This window comes from Carica papaya, chromosome 2, assembly GCF_054855325.1.
Source record: "Carica papaya isolate Zhongbai chromosome 2, ASM5485532v1, whole genome shotgun sequence".
Classification (NCBI taxonomy): Eukaryota; Viridiplantae; Streptophyta; class Magnoliopsida; order Brassicales; family Caricaceae; genus Carica; species Carica papaya.
In genome coordinates, this window is record NC_142310.1 from 22,895,830 (window position 1) to 22,921,728 (window position 25,899).

A 25,899-nucleotide genomic window follows, 5' to 3' on the forward strand; every position below is an offset into this window, starting at 1 on the left:
TGTACATACTCTGTACCACGTTTAGGTCGGCTTCAGCATCCTGTTGGGTGAGGTTATAAGCTCTGCCCTGAATAGGGGGTCTGCCCTGATTCTGGTTCCTTGGGCACTCTCTCGCATAATGTTGGGCACTACCACATATGCGACAGGTGTTGTTGAGGCTGTAACATGGTCGGTCCCCATGATCCTTGCCGCAATGCTGACATATCTTACCACGTCCTACCACTGGAGCCTGAGGGGGGAGCTTGGATCACCAGCCTGGGCCTCTTGTTCTGTTGGACAGATACAGTAGGTGCTAGTCTACGGGGTGGAGCTGAAGGTCTGAGGTTCCCTGCTGCCTGAGAGAGGGTGTGGAAGCTCCTCTCCACCAGCTGTGCCTTAGACAGAACGGCCGAATAGGTCTTGAGCTACAATACGAACAAATGCTGTCTGATCTTTAGGCAAATGCCCCACTGAAATCTCCTAGCCTTCCTGCCCTCATCCAACAGCGTCTCAGAGGAGTATCGGCCCAACTCCAGGAACTTAAGAGCATATTCTGTCACAGTCATGTTCCACTGAACCAAGTGGATGAACTCCATCTCCTTCAGATGTCAGAGATGCTCTATGAGGTACTTTGCATGAAATGCTGCTAGGAACTGCTCCCAAGTAATTGGAACGGGCAAGGTGGTTTGCTTGAGTTCCCACCAACAGTCTGCTTCTCCCACTAGCATGTAGGTAGCAAAGGTGACCTTCTGCTCAGAAGTCACCCCTAAGGTCTTGAAGGTCGTCTCTGTCTCTACCAACCAGTACTCAACATCTTCAAAAGAGGATCCCCCTGCAAAAGTGGATGGGTTTAGTCTCTTATACCTCTCTATGTAGCCTGGGTCAATCATGGGAGGAACTGGGTCCCGTGGGAAAAGGACTGGGCCAGGGTGATGGTAAACTGTGGGGCCTTATGGTGGTACTTGTTGATACAGCGGGGGCACCAAATTATACTGTAGCGGTGGTACCGAGTGGTACTGTGGAGGAGCAGGATCGTACCGGGGTGGCTCAGGATCCTCTCGCTGCAGTGGTGGCTCAACTTGTGGCAGCAGGAGAGGGTCAGGTAACTCCCTCCTCTCTTCTCGACCCTGTTGGACCACAATGAGTCTTTCTAACATCTCAAATATCCTGTCCACGTCTTTCCTGAGTGAACCCTCCCGGGCTACCCGATTTAGTGGGGGTCTTCCTCTTCTCATTTCTCTGTACCTGCATTTCACAAGGAATTGTTGAGTGATAATTCATTGCTTGGTGTTTCTCTAAGTATTATTGTGTAAGGGACAGGTGCAAGGAACGCGGCTCTGATACCAACTGTAATGATCCCGAAAATTTAAAAAGAAATGTATATGAGTATGGAAGCAAAATAGAGGTTAAGGTTAACATCCCTTACACAATAACTCAAAAGTACTAACAAACATCACGGAACAAATTTTCTGAAAGAAATACGAAAAATAGAAAAAAATAAAAGAAACTATAAAGTATCTAGGGTCTACTTGTAGCCTTCTTGAGGATCAGGTTTGGGGACCGGATCCTCCTGATCTGAAATGGTTAAATAAGGGGTGAGCTACACTAGCCCAGTAAGGATATCACAATATATCATTGTCACAGAATTAAAGGTTGGTAGAAAACCAAAAACAACCAATGGAGCACAAATTTTAAACAAATTCATTTATCAATAATAAAACCATTTAATGTCCACTTACCGCAGTGAGATTTATAAAAATAACTTATGGAAATAATAACATTATAAATATTATAATTTCATATATAATCTGCAACATAGTACATATTATACTTTTATATTCAAATCATCAAATAACAATTGCCCTTTTTTATCAGCTTACTAGTATCCATTGGGATCTATAGGGGTGTCCCCGCTACACGTGAACCCTTTTCATTAACAATCTTAATTCCAAAGTCGTCCCCATACCTCGTCTGGTATGAGCGTCAAGACATTAAACCTCAATACTCTATCCGGTATGAGGGTAAAGTGGGTCGTCCTCATCCCCCGCCCGGTATGGGCGCCAAATGACCAAGTCTCCATACCCCGTCCGGTATAAGACAACGTTCACGATAGGATTCCTTATGAACCCGATCCGTCCACTATCTCATAGGATATCTAGTGAGGCTGTCATCTTATTCATTTATCAGATCACATCCCTTTGTTGTTTATCCTTAATCTCCGTTACCAAATTAAACACAATCACATAAACAATGAACATGTACCCGGTAATACAATCATATCTTAAATTCCAAAATCACACAGTGATCAAGTAATACAGTAATACATGCATTTAAAATCATGAATGGACAAACTAGATACCATCATGCATTTAAACTTTAAAATAAATCAACAGAAAATAATGCCCGATTTTGGGCTCCATTAGCAATCTGTAATTAATTATATATATTTATCTAACTTGTACAAAAGACCGTGTTATTATTTATTCAAACTTCACATCTATGATATGAAATAGGGTGAGGGGTCCTTACTTGATTCAACGTTGAAAACTAGATGGTTATTGCACCTACGGGCGGTCCCTAGGTTCACTTAATTTTCCTTCGGGAACTTAAATGCGTTTACGGTACCTACAAGTGTCCCAAATAAACCAAAAAATCAGACTAAGGGTCCACTCGGCCAATTTTAGAATTCCGGCACGGCGGCTCCCTTGTGCTCCGGCGACGACGACGGCACCTGTGGCGGCAATCTGCCTCAGGTTGGCTTTTTTCAGACGTTTTTGGGCAAATTCAGCCGAAATTGCACCGGTTTCTGCAAAAAAACACACTTAGGGCCCTCGGTAGGCCGAAAAAAGCACAAAAAACCGAAACTCACCAGCGGTGGGGCTCTCTGATGCGGCAGCTCCTCCGACTCACGTTGCGGTTGGGTATTTTGCTTCGGTCAACATGTAGAGAAGGAAACGGTGGTCATAACGGTAGAAAAATCACATCGAACGGGAGTCAGGAAGGATTTCATCGGAGGCATTTTCTAAAACACCCCGCGGCAGCACCGCTGAGCTTCGGCGACGTTTTTCAGCCAATTGGCCGGTTCTTTTACTTTAATTTGGCCATGGGTGCGTTTAAAATTGAATTTTGTGCAAGAGAAGAAATTTTTATCTCGTTTGGCGGTCGAAAATTGCTCCAGTACGGCGGCTGAGCTGTCTTCTTCGGCGAGGGGCTCTGGCAGCTAGGGTTAGGATTTGGGTGCGGATGGGGTTATTTATACCACTCTGCTTTTGATCTGGGCCGTCCATCGATTTTATTATGGACCGTCCGATCGCAATTAAATAGGGAGTGAATTTGGACTGTTCATCGCGATTCAATCTGGGTCGTCCATGCACTCGGGAACGGGTCTCAGCCGTTCGATCGCGTGCACGCGGATTGTCCACATGGCTCCCCCCGTGTGGCCTCCCGTGTCAGCGTCTCTGCCACGTGGCGCGTCCTGGTTGGTCGGGGATGCTGACCGGGCAGCTGACGTGGCGTAACTTTTCTAAATTGCGTTTTGAAAATACCTTCAGAATTCAAATTTTCACCACTTTTCTCCAAAATTATTTTCAATTAAATCTCTAACCAATTTTTACCAATTATTATTATTATTATTATTTTCATTAAATCAAATTAAAATTAAATAAATCAAATTAAAATCATATAAATAATAATTATATTCATATAAAAATAATAATAATTAATAAAAAGAAAAAAAAGAAAGGGTTGGGTGTTGCATTTAAAATATTAATATTAAATTGTTTTAAAAAAATTAAATACAAAAGTTACAATCTCTAAATTTAATTTTTATTAAATATATACACTTTAAATTTTAAATTTTATTTTATTAAACATAATAATTTCTATTTTTAAAAATAATAATAATACTTTCTACAACAATTTTTACAGATAAACAATAATACTTTTAAAAATTTACAGTAGAAATTACAACTGATTTAAATACGTAATTAATTAAACATTACTAGTTTGGGCCTTATTAATCACTTTATAATGATGGATAAAATTTATGAGTTGTATAATCTAAATATAAGTTGAAATTATAATTTAACAGGCCCAAAATATTTGGGCTAATCTTTTCGTCCCTATCGCTAAACTGACCATTAAAAAGTTAAATTTTCTTTTAATATACTACTTTATCTCTCACTCATTCTGCACTTTTAGTTATATAAGAGATATTAAAAAATATATATATATATATATATATATATGATAAAATGTGTATCCGCACACAGACCTGTAGAAAGAAAAGAGGAAGAAACTGTTGCCCAAACAAGTAGAATTTTTCTTAATCGGTTCAGTCTGGTTCATTCCAAAATTTATTGGACTCCATTTCGATTCAAAATCTAAAAATTGAAAAATTTTATTCCGGTCTAGTCTGGTTCTAAACTGCTGGGCAGCAATTTTACGATTTCTCTACTTTGGACTGTACAGTGGTGAAACAATAACTGGATAGAACTTTTCAAGATTGCTCTGTTTGGCACCCGAGAATCTGAATACTATTGTATTTGGATTTCCCAGGAAAAGTTGTTGTCGGAACCGAGCATAATGCTTCAGTGATGGAATTGAACAGAACAGAACCAGGCAATTTTATCAATGCAAACTGCTCTCTCCCATTTCCTTGAACGCAAAACCAATCTTTTTTCATGGTTAACAAGAGCTTTCAATTCATGGGCTTTTGCCATCAAACATGCTTCTTCTCCCCACAAAGCTCTGCAACTTCTTTCTCAAATGCACCGTCATTCCATTCCCTTCGACACTTTCTCCATCCTCTACGCCCTAAAATCCTGCACCCCTCTCCATCACATTCAACTCATTCGCCACCTTCATTCCCCGATAATTAAACTCGGCCATTCGTTTCACGTCTACGTTGCCACTTCACTTCTTAACGCGTATGCCGTATCTTCATTGGAGGACGCTCATCAGTTGTTCGACGAAATGCCTCATCGGAACACCGTCACCTGGAATACTATGATTACTGCCTATTCCAGACATGGAGATGTCAATAAAGCACGTTGCGTTTTTGAGGGTATGCCTTCCAGGGATATTGCCTCGTGGTCTGCCATGGTTGCTGCGTATGTGAATAATGGGAAACAGGATCAAGGATTGGCGGTTTTTCGAGAAATGGTGTCAAATGAGGGGTTGAAACCTGATCAACTGACTCTAGGGTCAGTCCTATCGGGGTGTGCTCACTTGGGTTCTATTGGTTTGTTGGTGGGAAAATCAGTTCATGGGTTTATGGTGAAGAATGGGTGGGAGCTGAACGTGGAAATAGGCACGGTCTTGGTTGACATGTATGCCAAGTGCGGCTTTTTGAAGTATGCTTGTAGGGTTTTTGAATTGATGCCAGAAAAGAATGTCATGACTTGGACTGCGTTGATTTGTGGCTCCGCACAACATGGTTACAGCCAAGAAGCTTTATCTTTTTTCGAGATGATGCAAAAGATGGAGATTCATCCCAATGAAATGACTTTCACGGGAGTTCTTAACGCATGTGCCCATACAGGGTTGGTTAAGGAGGGACGCAATTATTTTAGGATGATTGAAGAGCATGGCTTGGAGCCGAGGATTCAACATTATGGCTGCATGGTTGATTTGTTTGGCAAGGCAGGATTATTAGAGGAAGCCTACACAGTTCTCAAGACAATGAGACTTGAACCAAATATTGTTATATGGGGCTCATTTTTGTCAGCGTGCAAGGAGCATAGGAATTTTGAGATGGCTGAGAAAGTCATTGAACAGGTGTTGAGGGAAGTAAAGCCAGAGTTCGATGGAGGAGTTTTTAGTCTTATATCGGATTTGTATGTTTTGAATGAAAAGTGGGACGATGCAGAAAGGGTGAGAAAATTAATGGTCAATCAACATGTAAGAAAGTCCAGAGGCTCTAGTTTTGTTAGAAGTGGATTATAGGAATTGTCATTAAGGAGCATATATCATCTTCAACCAGGAAATCCTTTGTTTCTTTGTCAGCTGTTTTCTCTTTGTTCTCTGGCCTGTTTTTCTTCCCCTGTTGTTTTCTTTTTTCTGTTAACTAGCAGCCTCTATGTAGCTGCGTTATTTAGGCCGTTGGCTCATTTCAACTCATGCCCGTTTCTGTTCTTTTACACAAAGAACAGAAAAGAATAGTAGACACGGAAGTATAATTTTATTCACTGTCAAAGATCATTATTGGTTTCTCCTTATTTTGGAGCTAAATGGATAGTTGAAAGATCTTGAGATGGATTTTCATGTTAATTTTTTTGGGAGAGAACGAAATATTCTTCTATTTTCTAATGGATGAAGTCTACTTTTATCTGTCATTGCCATATTTTTCCTTCAGAGATACATTTTTTCCTGATCCCATCTAAATAATCAGTCAGCTTGACTTTTGGCTTAAGCAGAGACTAAGCAAACAACATGCATTTAAGATGGGGAAATCATGTTCATGTTCATGTTCTAAATCAAAGGCACTGTGTTGCAGACGCTGATACATCATTAGGGTCTTAGATATAAATTCTATTTAATACTGTTGAGAGATTGGGCTTTGGATTCTGAAACTAGCCCGGCCTTTTATACCATGAAGAGCATCTGGTCTGGGCCAACTCCAGGTGAGTTGGCAGGACCAATCAAGTTTCCATATTAAAATTTAGTATTATTTATCTTCTGCTTTATCTCTCTAACATTTCTGGTTGGTGGAGATGAGCTCGTTAGGATTCGCCGTTGGGAATTGCTCTATCAGCAAACCCATTGATAGACCAGCCAAGAGAAATCTTGGTAGAATACAATCAGGATTGGCTATCAAATTATCAACCCAAAATGAGAAAGACTCCAATACTTCAAATTATCTGCACGTTAAAGGGAACCCAAGTTTAGTCAGGAGAAGAGAAGCCATTGGCCTGGGTTTATGTCTCGGACCCTTTAATGTTCTTCTCCTGCAGCCAGAAAACTCAGCAGCAGCTGAATCACTTTCATGTCAACTGACTGTAGCTCCTTCTGGTCTTGCTTTCTGTGACGAAGTAGTGGGGACTGGCCCAGAAGCCATCAAAGGACAGCTGATTAAGGTAAGCAGCTTCTTTAATTTTGACACTTTTCTTCAGTCAATATAAATAGAAGCTAAAGAATTTTATATTGGCATTAGTAGTTTTATTACTCAATGAATAATGAACAAGCTGAGCAGGCACATTATGTTGGGAAACTGGAGAATGGGAAAGTTTTTGATAGCAGCTACAGTCGTGGGAAGCCTCTTGCATTTCGGATTGGGGTGGGTGAGGTAAGTCTAAGTCTCTTGTTTCCACAACTTAATTTGCTTGACATGAATTGAACATTTCTTATAAACTGAAGTTGTTGATTAAATATGCATAACTTTGTATGAAATTAATTTTTAATTGAAATCGAACATGACTTCACTACCAACTTAAATAATCGATTAGACTGGTTATATCCCATATGATTAACTTGATAAAAAGATGCAATCAATTATTTATATTCTAACATCCATGAATATGGTAGGTGATCAAGGGTTGGGACCAGGGTATTCTTGGTGGTGATGGAATTCCTCCCATGCTTGCTGGTATGAAGCCCAGTGTGTGACACATATTAAGTAGTCAACTAAAAATACTTTTTGCCTAACTAATTAAACTTGATTAGGGGGCAAGCGGACATTAAAGATCCCTCCAGAACTTGGATATGGCATGAGAGGAGCTGGGTGTAGAGGAGGTAGGCAGTCATTTACGAAATTTCCTATATAAAGTTTAAAGAACATGTATATCTGTCACTGTTATTTTTTTTTTCCTCCATATCTGCAACATGTTTCTTATTTTGCCCTACATACAGAAAAATGTTGAAGAAAAAAGAAAGAGGTTTCTTACTTGTTGCATTTACCCCAGGTTCATGCATCATTCCACCAGATTCAGTTCTCCTTTTTGATGTGGAATTCATTGGCAAGGCATGAGAAGTTCCTTCCGGTTTTTTTTTTTTTTTTGAGAATCCTTTTGAAGAAATTTTGGAATTCATTTTTTTTTTTTTTACCCCATATGGTGAGGCTTAATAGAATCGTAACAGTTTATCTTCGAAAAACCAAATTGCTTTTGTTGCACGTTGTGAAAGGATAAATATATATGTCTTATAAATTTGATACCAATAGTATATAATTGGAAGAACAATATTATGTATATATATATGCCTAAATCCAGATCCATTTGACTCAATAATTATGATAAAATTACTGGATAATAAAATAAATTCTTAATTCCAACATTAGAAATGACTCACATGTATTCGACACTTGACCCGCATTCCATTTATATCATTTTTTCTGACAACTTAATGCTTTGTATTATATAGCAAAAATTCTTAATGCAAAAACTATGATGGTTATACTATTATATTGTATAATTTCTTACCGACTTTATCAGATAAAGTTCACAAGTTATTTGAGAGTAACTTTATCATTCTACTTACATACATTATAATTTTCGATAAATTACTGAAGGTCAAATTGCAACGAAAAATCAAAATTTATAAAACAGTTAACACATTTATGTATTAAATATATTGTTTAATAAATATTGTCTCATAATGCATTAAACTACAACAAAAAATCAAAATTTACAAATCAGTTAACACATTTATACATTAAATCTATTGTTTAATAAATATTACCTCATAATTTCAGTATTGGCTTGGTCTAAACAAAAATCACTAGCTATGAATTTGCTACAATTGTAAAATTTTTGTATAAAAAAATAATGAAAATTCTTTTTGTTTTATTGATATTTTTTTAGTTATAAAGTTTGAATGTCATAACAATTAAAAAATTAACTTAAATAAAAATAATTAATTTGTTATATTTAAGTAATATAAATAATAATGAGATACATTAAATAAGAAAAAAATTGTCAGTAATAACGATTTTCTTTTAATTCTCAATTTTAAACAAAAAACATTTTTTTTTGCAATTAATTATTTTTTTTCCAGACATAGTATTATTAGGTCCTAAAATTTTTCTGTTATAATTTTGTTTCTAAATTTATGAAATTATTTTTGATATAATTATAAAAATTTCCAGAGGAAGCGGCAATAAATATTTCTTATTTTTTATATTTAATTTAATAAAATTTGAAAGTTATAGCAACAAAAAATTGATCTTAACAAAAATAATTAATCTATTTTATTTAAATAATATAGATGATAATAAACATTAATAAAGAAAAATAAATCTAAAATAATTATATTTTTAAATTCTAAATCATATATTTTTTTTTAGTCATTTTTTATAAGATACTCAAATAATACATAAGAAATTTTTGTTATTTATGTAAAAATTTCATTATAAAAATATAAGTTTAATATTAAATTCTTGTAGTCGGGTCTAAAAACCTTTTCCAAACCCTAAAAGATCCCTAGCGCAAAGAAAGAATCAGAGGAATAGAAACCAAGACGGAAGCAATAGCAGTCGCATCTAAGAAAATATGGCGAAATCCATGAGATCGAAGAGAGAGAAGAGGCTTAGGGCTATAAGGAGAGAGATAGTCGAAACGCAGCCGTTCTACCAGAAGAAAGATGAGGCCAAGCTCGCTGCACAAGAAGCTGCTCTTGCTGCGCCTAAGCTACCCGTCCGCCCGATTCCGGGCTCGTCTACTTCTATGGAGATAACCACCACGACTACCCCGACAACGACGACGAACAGTATGGGTAAATACAAGTCACCCTTTCTCCTTCATTTAATTCCTGCACCATCCAATATTCGATAAGCTTGCCCATCTGCTGGAATTTAGTAATATTACAGAACCTGGTTTTTGGCTACGTATGTTTATGTTCTCTCAATCTCCTTAGTTTCATCTTCCTTTCTGAATTTGTGTTTTTTGTTTAGGTACTAGATTGCTATTTCTTGTAATTACTTGTTGCTGGGCTTTTTCTTTAACTATTTGATTTTTTAACCCACTGAGGGACTTGGTATTTTTCAGTTGAGTATTCGTTCTTCTTATGTGGGTCTTTCTCTTTTGAGTTTCGGGGCAGCTAATGTGAAAAATTCTCTCTTTAATTATGCTCCTTCGAGCTTACGTTTTGATAAAGTTTAGTACCCTTATCTTGGTGTTCATGGTCTTAGTGGACCAGCTCATAAGGTAGATGTTGAGGAATTTGTAAGGGACACCTACTATAGCCCTACTGGGAGAGATTTGATCAGCTTCATAACTTAGTGTTAGACCATTTTATTCAAAAATTATATGGAGGATTCTGGCTGTCAGGGCATTTATTTGGACGCTTATTCAAATTCTGAGAATTAAACGGGTGGACATTTAGCAACTAGTATTTTTGTTGAATTGAGTCTGCCATCTTGTTTCCTTCTAAGATTTTATTTAGTAGTAGATTCATTTCTATCCGTTGGCTTTCTAATGATAGGCAACCTTTCACAAGCTATGAAACTGATTCTTGTACACTTGTCTGATTTAAGTAATGCCTAGGCTGAATTATACATTTAGAATTGGGTTTATTTGCTTTGCAAGAAAATTAGTGTTTAATATGCTAGAAAAGATGCTGGATTCAAAGCCTTGTAAATTTCTATCGGATAGATATTTTGCTTTCTTCAATTGTGAATATGAGATGTAAATCAAGAACTTAGCAGGTTATTCATTGCTGTAAGAACTCTTTTCTTATGACTGAGACAAGCGGGAAATTCGGTCTTTACAGGTCTTAAGTTTTATGCCTGTTGTGAAGAGGAGAAATAAAATGTTACTGGCTCATTTTTGGGTAGAAATTGAAGTTGGCTATTTTGCGTATCTCGCATGTCTGTTTTTGAGATTCAATTCTGAGTGTCTTGAAACTGTCATTAATAATTCAAAGGACATCTTACAGTCATATAACCTACCTATGCACAACAAACACACACAGCATCCGTCATTCAATCAGTTAGATATGAAATCAGAACTATTTATCGTAAGCTGAATGTGGATGTGGCTCATTTGCAGATGTGGAGACGGGTGATGGACATCAAAGTAAGGAATCCTTGAAGCCTGTTGGTGGAATAGGGAAGAAGTTGAAGAAGAAGTTCAAGTTGGGGAAAAAGAAGCGCCGGGGAAAGGGTAAGATCAGGGGAAAACATAACATTTGATTTAACTAACAAAATAGTAGCACTTATTCTTCTCTCTTGCTGTATTGTTTTCTTGGAAAACTTGGCCCAAGAATTTCATTTTCAGTTGTTTGTTGCAAATAATTCTGTCGTTGATTGTTTACCAAGCTTTAGAAATCTTGACCCACAAGAATGAAATTCACTTAGCAAGTAGTTATCGCTTTTTATTTTAGTCAGGTTTTATCTCGTATGCAATACTCCGAACCGAAAATTATTGATGCACTAGATTAATATGGAGTCTGGATAAGATTGTCAAGGGAGGAGTTAGTTTTGTCCTAAAAGTGTTGTGATGCGGGGTTTCTACATGGATCATGGACGGATATATCATGTTATCATTGCACCTTCTTCTTGAGTGTCGAAAGGCATGATTTCGGGTCCTTTGCAGGTGTCATCATCCTTCCCCTTGTCATATATATAATGATTGTTTTTGTTTGATATGACGAAGTCATGTTTATTTATTGGGTATTGTATGGTAAGAAAAGAAGACTTTGTCACTTCTATTGAGTATGGTAGACGAACACAAGAAGATTTTACAGTGACGAACACAAGAAAGACAAGAACAATGCACCTAGGAGTGGTATGCATTTGTTAGAATATCTTTTTGCAGAGTATATTTTGATTGTTTTGACAAGAATTTTTTAAATTAAAAAATGATTTTATTTTGTTATATTTTGAAAGAATACTATGCTTTAAATACTAATATTTAATTTAAATTTATTTTTGAAATTATGTTAAACTAATTATTAGTACTTTTTAATTAATGGTTGAAGCTTGTAAATCATTTATACCTCTGAATCGTCACCCTGATCCATCATGTTCAAACACTACTTAGATGAGATTTGAAAGGAAAGAAGCAATAAGAATTAAAGATGATGAAATGGAGCGTGAAGAACTCATGAGAAAAAAGAAAAGTGAAAGAGAAGAATGGAAGATCTTCCATGTAGAATTCAATAACATTTTTGTATGCAGATAATTCTAAATTCGACTTTAAAACTTTGAAATCCAAAAAATATAATGTGATACAACATATTCCAAACAATACATTTGATCCAACGACAAATTTTTTTTTTTTTTTATATATTGTAATGAATAAAAATATAGAGGATAAGATTGTAACTTGACACTAATAGGTAAACATGAAAGTCAACTAATCAAAATTACAAACTTTCCTTTCTAATTGGGTTCTGAGGTCAAGTCAATCAACTCGGATATATATATATATATATTATATATATATACAGACACATATATTTATAGTTAATAGACACAACTTTCATTGTAACTTGGATTAATGTTCCACGACTTGGCCATGATGCGGACACTACAATTTTTCATTAGTTGACGCATGTATATACATATACATATAATTAGGACGCCATAAAAATGAAATTTTTATTTAAAACTTTTTTGGGTAATACACATTGAACCAAACCATGCTTGTTAAATTCATGTTAAATAATAAACACCACAATTCAACTCTGTTTCTTTTTTTTTTTTTTGGTGGGCAGGATGAGGTAAAGCTTATTAATAACAATACATCATGAACGAATATACAAATATATAAGCTTAAATATCGTTTTCCCTTAGCGTTGAAGAAATCTTAATGAAAACTTTTGAAAATTATAATAATTTTTTGGGTTGTAATAATAATCTGATTTTAAATAGAAGTTGTTGCAGTAGGATTTGATTTGCCTTGAACAAGAACGCGGTAGTTGTGCTGACCGTGTCAAACTCTTGTGTCGTTTCCTTTGCTTCCCAGTCACTTGACATTTTTAAGACGCAAACTCCATCAATACCCAACGCCAAAATTCTCTCCTTTTAACTTCTACTTTTCTCTCCATTTTCTTTTTCATTTTCCACAGAAACAAACAGACATGACTGGGTTCAATCCAAAACCAATATGGGCTTTTCTGGTGCTATTAGCAACTTTTGTAAGCAGCGTGTATGGAAGGTTTATAGTAGAGAAGAGTAGTATAACGGTGCTGCATCCGCTGAGTTTGAGCTCAAAGCATGACAGTGCTATAGGAAATTTTGGTATACCTGACTATGGAGGTTCCATGGTGGCTTCTGTGGTATATCCTGGACAAGGGGCATCAGGCTGTGAACCCTTTGAAGGTGATAAACCTTTCAAGACTAAGCTTCATCGTCCTACTATTCTCCTTCTTGATCGTGGAGGTATTCTTTTTATTTTTTATTTTTCACTTTTTCATCTGTTTTCTTTGTTTGAGAATTGATGGGTTGATGTTAAATTTTACTTTGTTGAAATAAATATGGTCGTGTCTAATTTTTCAAAAGCTTAACTGATTGCTCAACCTATTATTTGTATTTTAATGATAGATTTTTGTAAAAGCTTGAAGCCAAAGCCAAGTATGTAGCTTTACTTAGTTTTCAAGAATTTGATTGATAATGCATGTTCAAAGGAGAAAATATGATCTTTCTTATTTTTTTTTTCTTTTTTTTTTTTCAAAATTTCCCAGCAGGGAAGTAATTTTTAAGATTTTGGGAAGCCCTGTGATTCCTTAAGATGTACTTTTCTGGATACAACTCTTCCCGGTCACTGGCTAGAAGTTGACTCATGAATGCTTATTCTTTTACAAGAGTTTATTGATGGGTTGTTAAATAAGGTTACTGCAGGGATTAAAATCCATTTGAATTACCTTGTCTTTTCTTTTCTTTTCTTTTTTTGTACCTTAAATTGGGTGTTCTTTTGTTAAATATGATGTTTTTTCTTTTATTATTATTCTTTGGTTTAAATTTCAATTTCATAAAATAAGAATAGAGATTCAGTGCAAATATAATATAAATTTTAGCAAAAATAGTATCTTAGTTTTAAGTCAATATTTTTTGAACAATTTAAGTTAGATGTCTTAGTGATTCTCTCTTAATAGTTGAGATTACAAATTTATCGTCGGGAAAGTAAAAATATGAATGAAATTGGCTAAATTATACGTTAATATGTAAGCCGTTATTGACTTCTATATGCTGAACAGAAATCTCTCCTTTTTTATTTTCTCAAATTACTTTCATTTTCATTTGCCAACAAAGTCGTCTTTGTTCTGTATCTTAAGAGATTGACTATGAGATTCATCTCAGAAAGAAGAAAGAAAATTAATATTAGAGCTGCTTCATATAAATTTATTCTTTTGTTTCTGTAATGTTCTCTCTGTTGATTTTTTAATTAAAGATTTAGCATATCCTAAGACTTGACTGATTGATTGTTTTTCGTTATTCCCAAACCGCCTGAAATTTAAACATCCAGAATGCTACTTTGCCTTGAAAGCATGGCATGGTCAGCTGGCGGGTGCTGCAGCTGTATTAGTGGCTGATAGTATAGATGAACCTCTAATAACCATGGATTCCCCTGAGGAAAGTAGCGATGCAAATGATTATGTAGAGAAGATTAATATCCCTTCAGCTTTGATTGAGAGGTCCTTCGGTGAGAGCTTGAAGCAAGCACTGAAGAAAGGTGAAGAAATCGTACTAAAATTGGATTGGAGAGAGTCAATGCCACATCCTGACCAGAGAGTTGAATATGAGCTTTGGACAAACAGTAATGATGAGTGTGGGACGCGTTGTGATGAGCAGATGAATTTTATAAAAAATTTCAAGGGTCATGCTCAGATCCTCGAAAGGGGTGGTTATACCATGTTTACACCACACTACATTACTTGGTACTGTCCTAAGCCCTTCATTCTTAGCAGTCAATGCAAGTCTCAGTGCATAAATCACGGCAGATATTGCGCACCAGATCCCGAACAGGATTTTGGAGAGGGATTTGAAGGAAAGGATGTGGTATTTGAGAACTTGAGGCAGCTTTGCGTGCATAGAGTTGCCAATGAGAGCAATCGCTCGTGGGTTTGGTGGGATTATGTCACAGATTTCCATATCCGGTGTTCCATGAAGGAAAAGAGATACAGCAAAGAGTGTGCTGAAGATGTCATGAAATCTCTTGGTAAGCGCGTACTTATTCAATATTTTTGTATATACCAGCATATATGACCTGCTTTCTGATTGATTTCAATTTGATTATCAGATTTACCTATTGAGAAAATCAGAAAGTGCATGGGTGATCCTGAAGCTGATGTGGAGAATGAAATCCTGAAAACTGAGCAAGAAGTCCAGGTTAGTCATCCTCTATTGCAAGCTTCCCTTCAATAATTAGTATAATATTTGGGGATTAGAGTATGAGAAATATATTGATTGCTTTACAGCTCTTGTTTCTCACTTACATTAAATATGACTTTTGAAAGTCACAAAGTATTACATCTTTTTTATGATCTGAACATATCACTTAACTTATATTTATTTGAAATCCTATCTCAACATTTTTTCTTTTCCTTCTCACGTAATTTCTGAACCTTAGGTTGGCAAAGGAAATCGTGGGGATGTTACCATATTGCCAACATTGGTCATCAATAATGCTCAATATCGAGGTTTGTTACTTAATGCTTGTGACATAATGCTTGCTGAATAAATTCTCATGTTGGTTATCTTCTCTACTCTTTTATGTCAGCTTTTAGTACAAATACTATCCTTCAGTTCAGGTGTTCTTCTGCAATCTTCTGTTGTAGTTACCAAATCATAGGAGATTGGCTTTTTTGAAATTTTAGTTTAGGACTAGATTTCGTGAGAAAACTCCATTCATTCTTTTCCATCAGTATAAAATGATAAGTCATTTATCTTTTTTTTTTTTTTTTTTTCTGAGTGGAACCACTAGAAATCACCATCTAGAACATCAAACTGGCATTTGAGCAACAGATTGGCTAAATGATCTTCATTATTAAGTTCAATCAGCTTCCACTTTGAAAGGCATAATTTAGTTTCCATTGTTTCTTTTTGTAAGTCCTGGTTGGTTGGCTAGGGATCTCCATCAGCCTACTTATCACTCTCCTAATTGCTTCCCTCTTCTTTTTTTTTTTTTTTTTTGCGGCTGTGTTCCCATTGTAGCTCTTAGCTAGTTCACTTCATCATTTTCTGTTTTTTAGCTTGTTCTCTCACCATGTCTGACCATTTCACGTTGGTACCTAATGGGTCAACTTTTTTTAGCTTTATATTATGAAATTTTCTGTTATACAGGGTGCTGAGAGTTCTTGATTTTATTTTATTTTGAAGGAAAATTGGAGAGAACTGCTGTGCTGAAGGCCGTATGTGCTGGATTTAAGGAAACCACCGAGCCTCCAATTTGTTTAACTGGAGGTTGGGTCCGTCAATTTTTATTTCTGGCTGTTCCAGTTACAGATAGCAGTCTTTGGAAAACTATACTGATTTTTTCAAATTTGGTTATGGATTTATGTTGTTTAAACAGATTTGGAAACTAATGAGTGCCTTGAAAGAAATGGTGGCTGTTGGAAGGACAAACAATCAAATACAACTGCCTGCAAGGTACGAAATACAACGTCCCTCATAATGTTTTCTTCACAAACATTGAAGTTATAAAATCTTAACTATTTACGAACTTAACATTTTAATCAAGAAGTTTAAGATTTATAATTTGCAAACCTTAATAACTGTTCATGAATCAGTTGTAGAAACTCATGTTGGTAAGTTAAGGAATTTTTTCTTTAGAAAAATTAACTCATGATTTCAGGATTTTGAAACTATAAAAGAATCACAAACTTTGAAGTTTCTTGAAATTTCTTCAAAATCTCATTTAGATTCATCCCCTGATTATTTTTAACTATTCTTGGTGCTTGAATTTCATCAGGACACGTTTAGGGGAAGAGTCTGTGAATGCCCTGTTGTGAAGGGTGTCCAATATAGAGGAGATGGTTATACATCATGCGAAGGTATGTGTTTGGCTTTTCCAGAAATTTATCTACTTGTCATTGATTTGAAACAAAATCATGCATGAGGTTCAGTAGTTTTTGGAGTACTGAACATGATGGTTCAATTCAGAATACGTATGATCTCTCACTGAGTAACTAATTCTTATTAAAGAAGATAATCTCTAGATTGCATTTTATGCATCCAATTTGGCTAGGCACTAATGATGCAGTTATATGTGAAATCCAAGAAACATTGACATTTCTGTGTGCTTTTATAGCTTTTGGACCTGCAAGATGCGCGATAAACAATGGAGGTTGCTGGTCAGAAAGTCGAAATGGATTTTCATTCTCGGCTTGCTCTGTTGAGTGATTTTACCCTTCATTCATGTTTCACTTCTACATTTATTTTTTGCTTCGAGTCATCACTCATGTTGCTTGTTTATGAAGCAGGACTCCCACTTAACAGGATGTCAGTGCCCACAAGGTTTCCGTGGAGATGGTCAAAACTGCGAAGGTGATTAGTCTTTCACGTGATGCAATAGTAGTTTTAGTATAAATTTACTCACTAATCCAGCTGCTTCTATGTTAGATATCAACGAATGCAAGGAACATGTCGCTTGTCACTGTGATGGTTGCTCCTGTAAGAACACCTGGGGTGGATATGACTGTAAGTGTAAGGGTGAGCGCCTGTATATAAAGGAACAAGATACTTGTATAGGTAAGATAAAAAAAACAATACTTGCTCTTCTTGGATATTATCATAGTCATGAATGTCATTAATGGATGACTCGTATTTGTCATTTGCTCTGATGATATCAGTAACGAATGTCTTTTTTTCTTTTTTCAGAAAGAAATGGATCAAGATTTGGATTATTCCTCACATTCGTGGTAATAGCAACAGTTGTTGGTGCTTGTATAGCTGGTTATATGTTCTACAAATACCGACTCCGGGTAAACATATGCAGATCAAATGCTTGTCCTTGTTCGTTTAATTCTATCCTGATTAACTCTCTCCCGCGTACTCATACATGTCTCTTTTCGTGTATTTGCAGTCATACATGGATTCAGAGATCATGGCCATTATGTCTCAGTACATGCCACTTGACAATCACCAAAACAATGAAGTTCAACATGAAGCTCAACCCTTGCGGCATAGTTCAACCGTATAAGGTATTTAATATTTGAGTAATGAAATTTTCTTTTTATTCTATCATCATAATAGTTAAACATATTTTAAAAACATCAATGAGATGATAGATTCTGTAAATATAACATTTTTGCTTTAAATTTTTACAAAACAATTGTAGCAACAAAATTTAAAGTACATCAATCACATATGCAAAATTTGTTATCTCACCTAAACTTTTCCTACCATCGTTATTGACATCGTAGATAATGCATATGTGCAGGCTGTGAAGAGAGGAACTTATATTTTTAGGGATGGTGGATGGCGGAGAATGTTTAGATCCATAGAACGCTTGTAATACATGAGGATTCTGTTCTTTTTTCCGATTTTAGGTTTCTGTCTACGACTTCTCCGTATACAAAAGAAGTTGTGTAAAGGAGAATGCTTAAGATGTAAATTTTGGTACCCTATAATATCATCATCAATACAGATAATAATGATAAAAGATTTAAAAAGAAAAGAAATAAAAATAAAAATAACAGTTTAAACTCAAACTCATTTGTATTTACATATAAAAACAGGTAAACTTTTCATTAAAAAAAAAATGTTGATATTAGTCTGATTGTTTTTTCATTATTTTTTATGATAGTTTATTTCTATATTAAGTTAATTAAGACCCCCAATAAGAGCAAAACTCCATTTATGTAATTATATAAAATTATAACTTTTATAATTTTATTCTCAAACTTTTAAATAAATTATATTAAAAATAATTATGAGTAAAAATTATATCTGTTGAATATAAATAATAATTGTTCTCACTATTATAGAATATGGGTAATTATTTCTATGGCATGAAAAACAAGTAATATGTAATTAACAAGGCTTAAATGTTTTTCGATATCTTTGATGCCAATGCTTCTTTTAGGTCTCGGAGTAAGTGTTTTTGATCACTCTTCCACTTAAGCATTCAAACAATCAGACTATAAAATCAATATATTTACGATATATTTAAAATAAAGTTTAAACATAATTAAAGCCTTCAAAAAAAAATTATATGATATTTTATTTTTTATTAATTTTAAATTAAATTCTTTAAAAAAATAAATAATACTATTTTTCAATATCTTAAAATTATCGTTTCAAGAAAATACTTAATATAACAGTTAAAATTGTCACTATAGAGCACTTTTCATTTGTTACAATCCTTTTAAATTCATATTAATAATGTCGTAATAAATTTTAAAATATATTTAAACGGTAAAAAACCGTCGGTATAAGTTATCAATTTATATAAATAGATATTTTGTTTGTATAGATGATAAAAAAAGAATTTTTTTTTATAATTTTTATCAACGGTTAATCTCTTAATAAAAATTTATTTAACAAAATTTTAAAAATAATATTTACATTATTAAATTAAAGTATTATTATTTTAAATCTCTAAAAAAATTATCCAATTAAAATTTACAAACATATAATCAATATAGGGAAATCTCATTTACAGAAATGTTTAAGTCGACTATAATATTTCTTTATACATCAATTCATAAAATTTGGTAATTAGTGATCTTCACAGTGTTCTAAAAACCTGAAAAATGAACTCAAAGAATAAGTAATAATATTATTAATTAAATCATACTTTAAAATAACAAGAAAAGAAATTGCAGCTATGAAGTTAACACATAAATTGTAAAAGACGATAAATTTAGCAACTGATCTACAACCATCATAAACCCAACAATGAAGAAACATCAATCAGCCACTACAACCTTCAAATACATAGATTAATAATTAATACAAACCCTTTTCAAGAAAAGAAAAATAAATGTATGTAAATATATGTCTGCAAATGTAAATAAATACATTAGAGTTTATTGGATTGAGGATAGAAGAGAAAGGTCTGTTCCGATAAACTCCCAGTTGAATGAAATTTTATTGACTCATCCTTAGCCTCAGTTTTAGGAAGATGACCACTTCAATCTGAGGTGGTGTGATATTTTCTCTTAACAATGCAGTTTATAGATTTTCAATTACCAGATGTGTCCTTGCTTGGCGCGGGCAATAACATCTCTGCCACCGCCTTCTAAGGGTTTCTTACCATAAGGTACCACTTGGGTATCCCAATTCTCAAGCTCAACTGGTCGAGCACTCTCTGTCCGGGCCCATCGCCGGAACGATTCCTAGTTTTCGTTTTTCCTTAATCCCCATCAAGTGTACGCTTTTATCCTCTTTCTCTTCATTTCTATTACCAGGAATTTCATTTTTATGTGGTTCGTTATCTTTATCTTTTCACCGATTTCCTGTGTCAGAATATTGTGAATTAGTACCCAAGTTTTTTGTTTTTGTGAATCAACTGAATGAGATTTCAATATGGCAACTATTCTATATCTAATCTATACACACTGCCATTTTCCAATCAGCTTGGTTTCGGGGGTGCGGGGGTGGGGGATGGATTTTTATGCTTTAAATTAGGTTTCGGATCAGCTTAGCAACCAAGAAAATGCTGGAAGTTTTCGTCGTGGAAGGGTGTATTAAATTAGGTTTTTATCTCATTGATGAGAAAATGGAAGTCTGACATGAAAGACAGATTTTACAGTACTGAATGTTAAGAGAGAGGTACTTACCATGTTGAGCTTCAGCTTACTTAGTTTGTCTTGTCTGTTCACATGCTCTTAGTATCTTTCCCCTTGTGATTTTATATCTATGGCGGAGTTTGTATCATCTGTTTATCCTTGTTTGTCTAAAATTTACCTGTTTTCTATCATTTTCTGTTTGCATCTCAGTGCTTGAAGTTGCAGCAGAGGAAACCAAACCGCTTTTCATATTAAACTTAAACCCGTTCTGTCAGTTCAGAGCATTACCGTTAATGCTGCTCATTTAACTGAATTCTTGGGGTGCTTTCCTGTAGATGGTTCATCCTTACGTGAAGACTTTCTTTCCTGTCCAGTATCATTGTCTTCTAAGTTCTAGTGAAGTCTCTTTATGCTATGTACTTCTTTTAAGTTAGGGGGTGAATTATAAGGTCTTTTTCTTTTCAGAGGAATGAATATATGGTCTTTCAGCTGGGTGTTTACCTTCAATAGTCACCATCCTCAACTTTCTTGTGCAGTTTTCTTCATTGGTTTCAAGTGAGTTAAATTCTGTATGGCCTCAAGTTTGAGATGGTGGATTTTCTAAATGTGGCTCCAATTTATGTTTTCATCCTTAGTAGCCAAAATTATATATGGTCCTGTGCCAATTTCAATCTTAGTCATAATGGCATTTAGCAAATTCTTTAGACTTCCTATTTTTTGCTTTAGTCTTATCTGCTGTCTGAATTCAGTAAGTTCATGATTGCATTTACACATTTGCAAGTCTGCGTGTTGCTAAGCTCTCTATGATATTGTTATAGTATCTTTGCAACAGTGAACTCTGAATATCCAATTCATGCTCTCTAGTTTTCGTCCACTTCATGGATATCAGTTGCTGGGTGCGCAGATGGTGCTTTGGTTGACATGCATATTAACTGTCATCATGCTTGCAGGGTTTTTGTGTTGATGAATGAAAAGGATGGTGGTGTGGAAATTATAGGTTGTATGGCTTGGAATAACATGGTTATGAGAAGGAAGCATTGTCATATCCAAGCTAGCCGTTGCTTATTGCTGTTAACAGAATCGTACGCTTCTGCTGATTTTCCGCTCTTTATACCAAAGAAATCCTGAAATTTATAAGCAGCAGAAACACAATGATCCTGGAAATCCCAAAAAAATTCGCTACCCTTTCCTTGCCCCTAAAAACCATCATATCCTATCCCTTAATATCAAATGCAGCAGCAATATTGTTTTCATCTTTTCCATTTTCTTCTTTTTGTGAACCAGAACCATTCACAGACCCAAAACTAAAATTAACACAGGAGGAACTAAACACGATCAACCTCTTAATTCCACGCTTGTGCCTCTCCGACCAGCTAGCCACAGCAATTCAGCTCACCTCCACTGCACTCCTCACCAATCCATCTCCTATGTCAATTTCTTTCTCAATTCTTGTCCATTCCCTGACTTCCCAGCCAGACCTGACCCAAACAATGTCCTTGTTGAACTGTCTTAAATACTCACCACCTGCACACCTGCACCTAACACCCATCAGCACCATGCTAATAACCTCGTACCTCAAAAAGGGAAGGCTAAAAGAAGCCTTGAAGGTGTACAACTGGGTAGTCAGGCCTGGTTCCCCATGCAAGGTGGAGCTGATGGCATATGGAGCTTTGCTTGATGGCTTTTGCCGGAATGGGTCTATTTTTGAAGCTTTGAGAGTTTTGAAGGACATGCTAAGTGTGAATTTGGTGCCTGGGGAAGGTTTGAGAAATAAGGTATATAGGAGTTTGTTGAGGGAGGCAAGAATAAAGGAGGCTAAGGTGTTGAATGAGGCTTTGGGTTGTCTTGGAGATGGTGGTGAGAATGTGAAGGTGTTGGGTTTGTTAGATCAGATCATTGCTGACTGGAGAGAGTAGGTGCTGATCAAAATTCTAAGATGATTGGCTCCAAGAAAATTGCAATCTTCTACATCTTTTGGGTGAGCCCTTGATAGGACTCCATAATACTGTTGCTTGAACCCAAGCAATCAACAGCACAGGAAGGGTATCTTGCTAGTTACGTCCAGAGTTGCTGGCAATTATAACCTTCTATTTAGCAGAATCCTTGTCCTTTCTATGCCGTTCCTGGCTTTATATTTGAGAATAGAAAGAAAAACTTAGTTCTATGTTATGTATTGTCCTGGAAACTTGATTAGCTCTTTTATTCAGCCATCTCTACCATTAGTTGCCCTTGTGGACCCAATTTTGAGGTGACAGACTATTTTGCATTGGACAAAGAAGTAAACTTTTATATCTGGTAATTGGCTGTGTTGTAAGTTAAATGCAGTGGGCGCTTTTGGTTTAATAGAAGGGAAAGCTGGGGACAATTTTACACAGCTTATACCATCTTCAATAACTTGTGAATTGTTAAAGTTTTTCAAAAATTAAGAAGTTGAATTATTTAGATATTTTTATATCAAAAAAATATAGTTCATACACCTTTATAAAAAACTTAAAGCTTTTATTATATTTAAAATATTAGTAGTTAAGAATAGAATTTATAAAATTAGTTTGAAGATGTTAATACATGGATAAATATTAAAATATTATACAAATTTAGGTTAATTTATATAAATTATATGAGACCTTAAAATTTGTACGAGCAATATGAATCAACTTTATCTCCGCCAAAGGTGGTATAAAGGAAGAGAGTGAGTTGAAAAGAAAGAAAGAAAGAGGCAGAAATAAGAAACATGGTTAGTAGCCATTTTATGAGTGTACTTTATAAATCTACCAAAAAAAAAAAAACAAGAGTATTTTTAGGTACAATAAGAATTTTTTTTAAAAAAAAATTTCATGAATGTAAAATAAAAAATAAAAAGTAAATGTTTTTGAGTTGTAATACCTAAATTAATTTTTTAATTTAAATTAATTTGTAAATATAATTTTTTAAATTTTTTAAATTTTAATTTAGTGTAAAATTGAAGAAAATTTGAAGCATGATGAAATTGAAAATAATTTTGAAAAAAATGGGTGAAAATTTGGGTTCTATGAGTATTTTTGAAAGAAAAATCAGAAATTAGGGGTCAAAATGTAATTTAAAAAATTGTGCCACGTAGGATACTCGGTCAGCAGTTCCGACAAACTAGAACGCGCTGCGTGGTAACAAACGCTGACGCGGTGCCACGCGGACGATCTGCGTGCCCGTGATCGGACGACCCGGATTCGCTCCCGCACGCACTGACGGCCTAGATGCGTGCACTCCCCAAACGCGATTGGACGGTCAGATTTAAACGCAATCAACAGTCTAGATTTACTTCTTATTTAATCGCGATCGGACGGTTCAGATCAAATGCAATGGACGGTTCAGATCAAATGCAATGGACGTCTCAAATTAAAAGGGAACGAGCATAAATAACCCTCTTCACACTAAACTCTAACCCTAGTCGCCAGACATCATCGTCAGAGAATAAAACTCAGCCGCTGGGAAGGAGAGTCGCCACCACCCCCGCCGCGTCGGAGCCACTTCCGACTGCCAAAAAAGGTAAAAATAAATTTTTTGCTCGAAATTTAATTTTAAACACGCTCATGGCCAAATAGGAGCCAAAAGACTGGTGAATTCGCCAGAAATCGCGAGAAAAACCCAGCAGCGCCACCGTAGAAAATTTTAAAAACTGCCTCCGATGAGGCCCTTCCCGATTCCCATTTTGCAAAATTTTTTCACCGTTATAATCACCATCTCCTTCTCTACAAGTTGATCGAAGCAAAAAATCAAACCGCAAAAGTGAGCTGGCGGAGCTGCCGCACCGGAGAGCCCCGCTGTCGGTGAGTTTCGGTTTTTCATTTTTTTTTTGGGCAACTGAGACCCCTTAACGTATTTTTTTTACAGGGATTGATGTAAAATCGGCTGGAATTGACCAAAAAAGGGGTCCTGACACTGTTTTTGAGTTTTTTTTTTAATATTTGTAGGTACTTGTAATGCGTTTTAATCTCCAAAAAAAATCAGGAAATCTGGGGACTGTCGGTAGGTACAATCAACAAGTTTCACTTTTCAGGTATTGAATTGAGTAAGAATCTTTCACCATATTCTCTGTTATGGAACTGAAGTCAAATTAACAATAATATAGTGTCTTGTATAATTTAGAAAATACCCATAATTAATTATGGGTTACTAATGGAGCAAGAACCGAAAATTATCTACTGTTGTTTTTATTGATTGTTTTACGGTTTGAATGCGTGATAATATTTAATTGATCGATTTTACAGCTTTGAATGCATGTATTGTTTGTTTTATGGATTTATGGTTGAATTGAGAAAAATGGGTATTAAAAGAAAATGGAAAATTGCGTGATTAAGTGAATGCATGAAACGGTAGCCTTACTAGATATCCTGGGAGATGGTGGACGGACTTGGTGCATAGGGAACTCTACCGTGAACGTTGCCTCATACGGGACGGGGTATCGAGGTTATGTAATTTGTTGCTCATACCGGACGGGGTATGGGACGACCCATTTCACCCTTATACCGAATGAGGTATTGAGGTTTACTAATTTGGCGCTCATACTGGACAGGGTATGGGAACGGTCTGTTAATTTAAATTGTTAAAGGAAATGGTTCATGTGTTGTGGGGACATCCCTATGAAACCCCATGGATACTAGTAGGCTGATAAAGAATATAATTGTTGTTCAAATCGATTACATATGAAATCATGATCTGAGTTATGTCATTGTCTCTATAGGTTATTTTGTAAATCTCACTACGGTAAGTGGATAGAAAAAGATTTTGTTTATGATAAATAAATTTGTTTAATTAAGAGCTCCATTAGTTAGTTTTGATTTTTCTACCAATCTTCATTTTTGTATCGATGAGTAGCGTCAGATTTTTACTAGGATAGTGTAGCTCATTCCTTATTTAACCATTTTAGATCAAAAGGACCAAAATCCAGAGTCCGATCCACAAGAGAGTTGCGAGTAGGATACCAGTTTTATTTATTTTTCGTTTATTTCTTAATTTTTTGTATTGCATTCAAAAGGGTAATTTCCGTAGCACTATTTGGTACTTTAAGTTATTGTGCAAGAAATGTAAACCCTAACTAATTATTTCGCTTTCGCACTTAATTTATGATTTATTTTCTTTAAAATTCTGGGGCTGTTACAGTTGGTATCTGAGCCGGGTTCCTCGGACAAATTCTTTACACAAATGCTTAGAAAACACCAAAAATAATGAATTATCACTCAACTGTTTCTTATGAAATGCAAGTACAGATAGATGAGGAGAGAAAAACCCCAACTAAACCGAGCAGCCCGGGAGGGTTCGCTATCAGAGGATGTT

General features: G+C 35.3%; 4 protein-coding genes and 1 long non-coding RNA gene across 6 annotated transcripts; all 5 read left to right on the forward strand.

The window, feature by feature from the left end:
* Nucleotides 1–4,240: 4,240 nt before the first annotated feature.
* LOC110817349 (pentatricopeptide repeat-containing protein At5g66520-like) lies at nt 4,241–6,249 on the forward strand. The gene has a single exon (XM_022045844.2). It carries the CDS (start codon nt 4,612–4,614, stop codon nt 5,923–5,925), a length of 1,314 nt encoding a protein of 437 aa, XP_021901536.1. The 5' UTR covers nt 4,241–4,611; the 3' UTR covers nt 5,926–6,249.
* Nucleotides 6,250–6,658: 409 nt separating this feature from the next.
* On the forward strand, nt 6,659–8,167 carry FKBP13 (FK506-binding protein 13). 2 transcript variants are annotated; one of them, XM_022045942.2, is made up of 5 exons: nt 6,659–7,055; nt 7,172–7,264; nt 7,504–7,564; nt 7,642–7,710; nt 7,828–8,167. In XM_022045942.2, exons 1-5 carry the CDS (start codon nt 6,693–6,695, stop codon nt 7,836–7,838), a joined length of 597 nt encoding a protein of 198 aa, XP_021901634.1. In that variant the 5' UTR covers nt 6,659–6,692; the 3' UTR covers nt 7,839–8,167. The 2 variants fall into 2 exon arrangements, with proteins under 2 accessions (XP_021901634.1, XP_021901633.1); XM_022045941.2 differs by having other exon boundaries at nt 7,881–8,167.
* A 1,182-nt stretch (nt 8,168–9,349) lies between these two features.
* Nucleotides 9,350–11,275, forward strand: LOC110817405 (uncharacterized). The gene is made up of 2 exons (XM_022045925.2): nt 9,350–9,687; nt 10,962–11,275. Exons 1-2 carry the CDS (start codon nt 9,465–9,467, stop codon nt 11,102–11,104), a joined length of 366 nt encoding a protein of 121 aa, XP_021901617.1. The 5' UTR covers nt 9,350–9,464; the 3' UTR covers nt 11,105–11,275.
* Nucleotides 11,276–12,829: 1,554 nt separating this feature from the next.
* On the forward strand, nt 12,830–18,567 carry LOC110817366 (vacuolar-sorting receptor 6-like). The gene is made up of 13 exons (XM_088213682.1): nt 12,830–13,297; nt 14,382–15,074; nt 15,156–15,244; nt 15,486–15,555; nt 16,235–16,318; nt 16,428–16,504; nt 16,827–16,908; nt 17,166–17,248; nt 17,338–17,401; nt 17,477–17,605; nt 17,735–17,838; nt 17,940–18,057; nt 18,297–18,567. The coding sequence occupies exons 1-12, from the start codon at nt 12,997–12,999 to the stop codon at nt 18,054–18,056; spliced, it is 1,893 nt and encodes a 630-aa protein (XP_088069808.1). The 5' UTR covers nt 12,830–12,996; the 3' UTR covers nt 18,057; nt 18,297–18,567.
* A 1,122-nt stretch (nt 18,568–19,689) lies between these two features.
* Nucleotides 19,690–22,888, forward strand: LOC148268865 (uncharacterized). The gene is made up of 2 exons (XR_015817155.1): nt 19,690–20,229; nt 21,540–22,888. It is a non-coding gene; the product is annotated as an uncharacterized LOC148268865 (long non-coding RNA).
* The last annotated feature ends 3,011 nt before the right edge of the window (nt 22,889–25,899 follow it).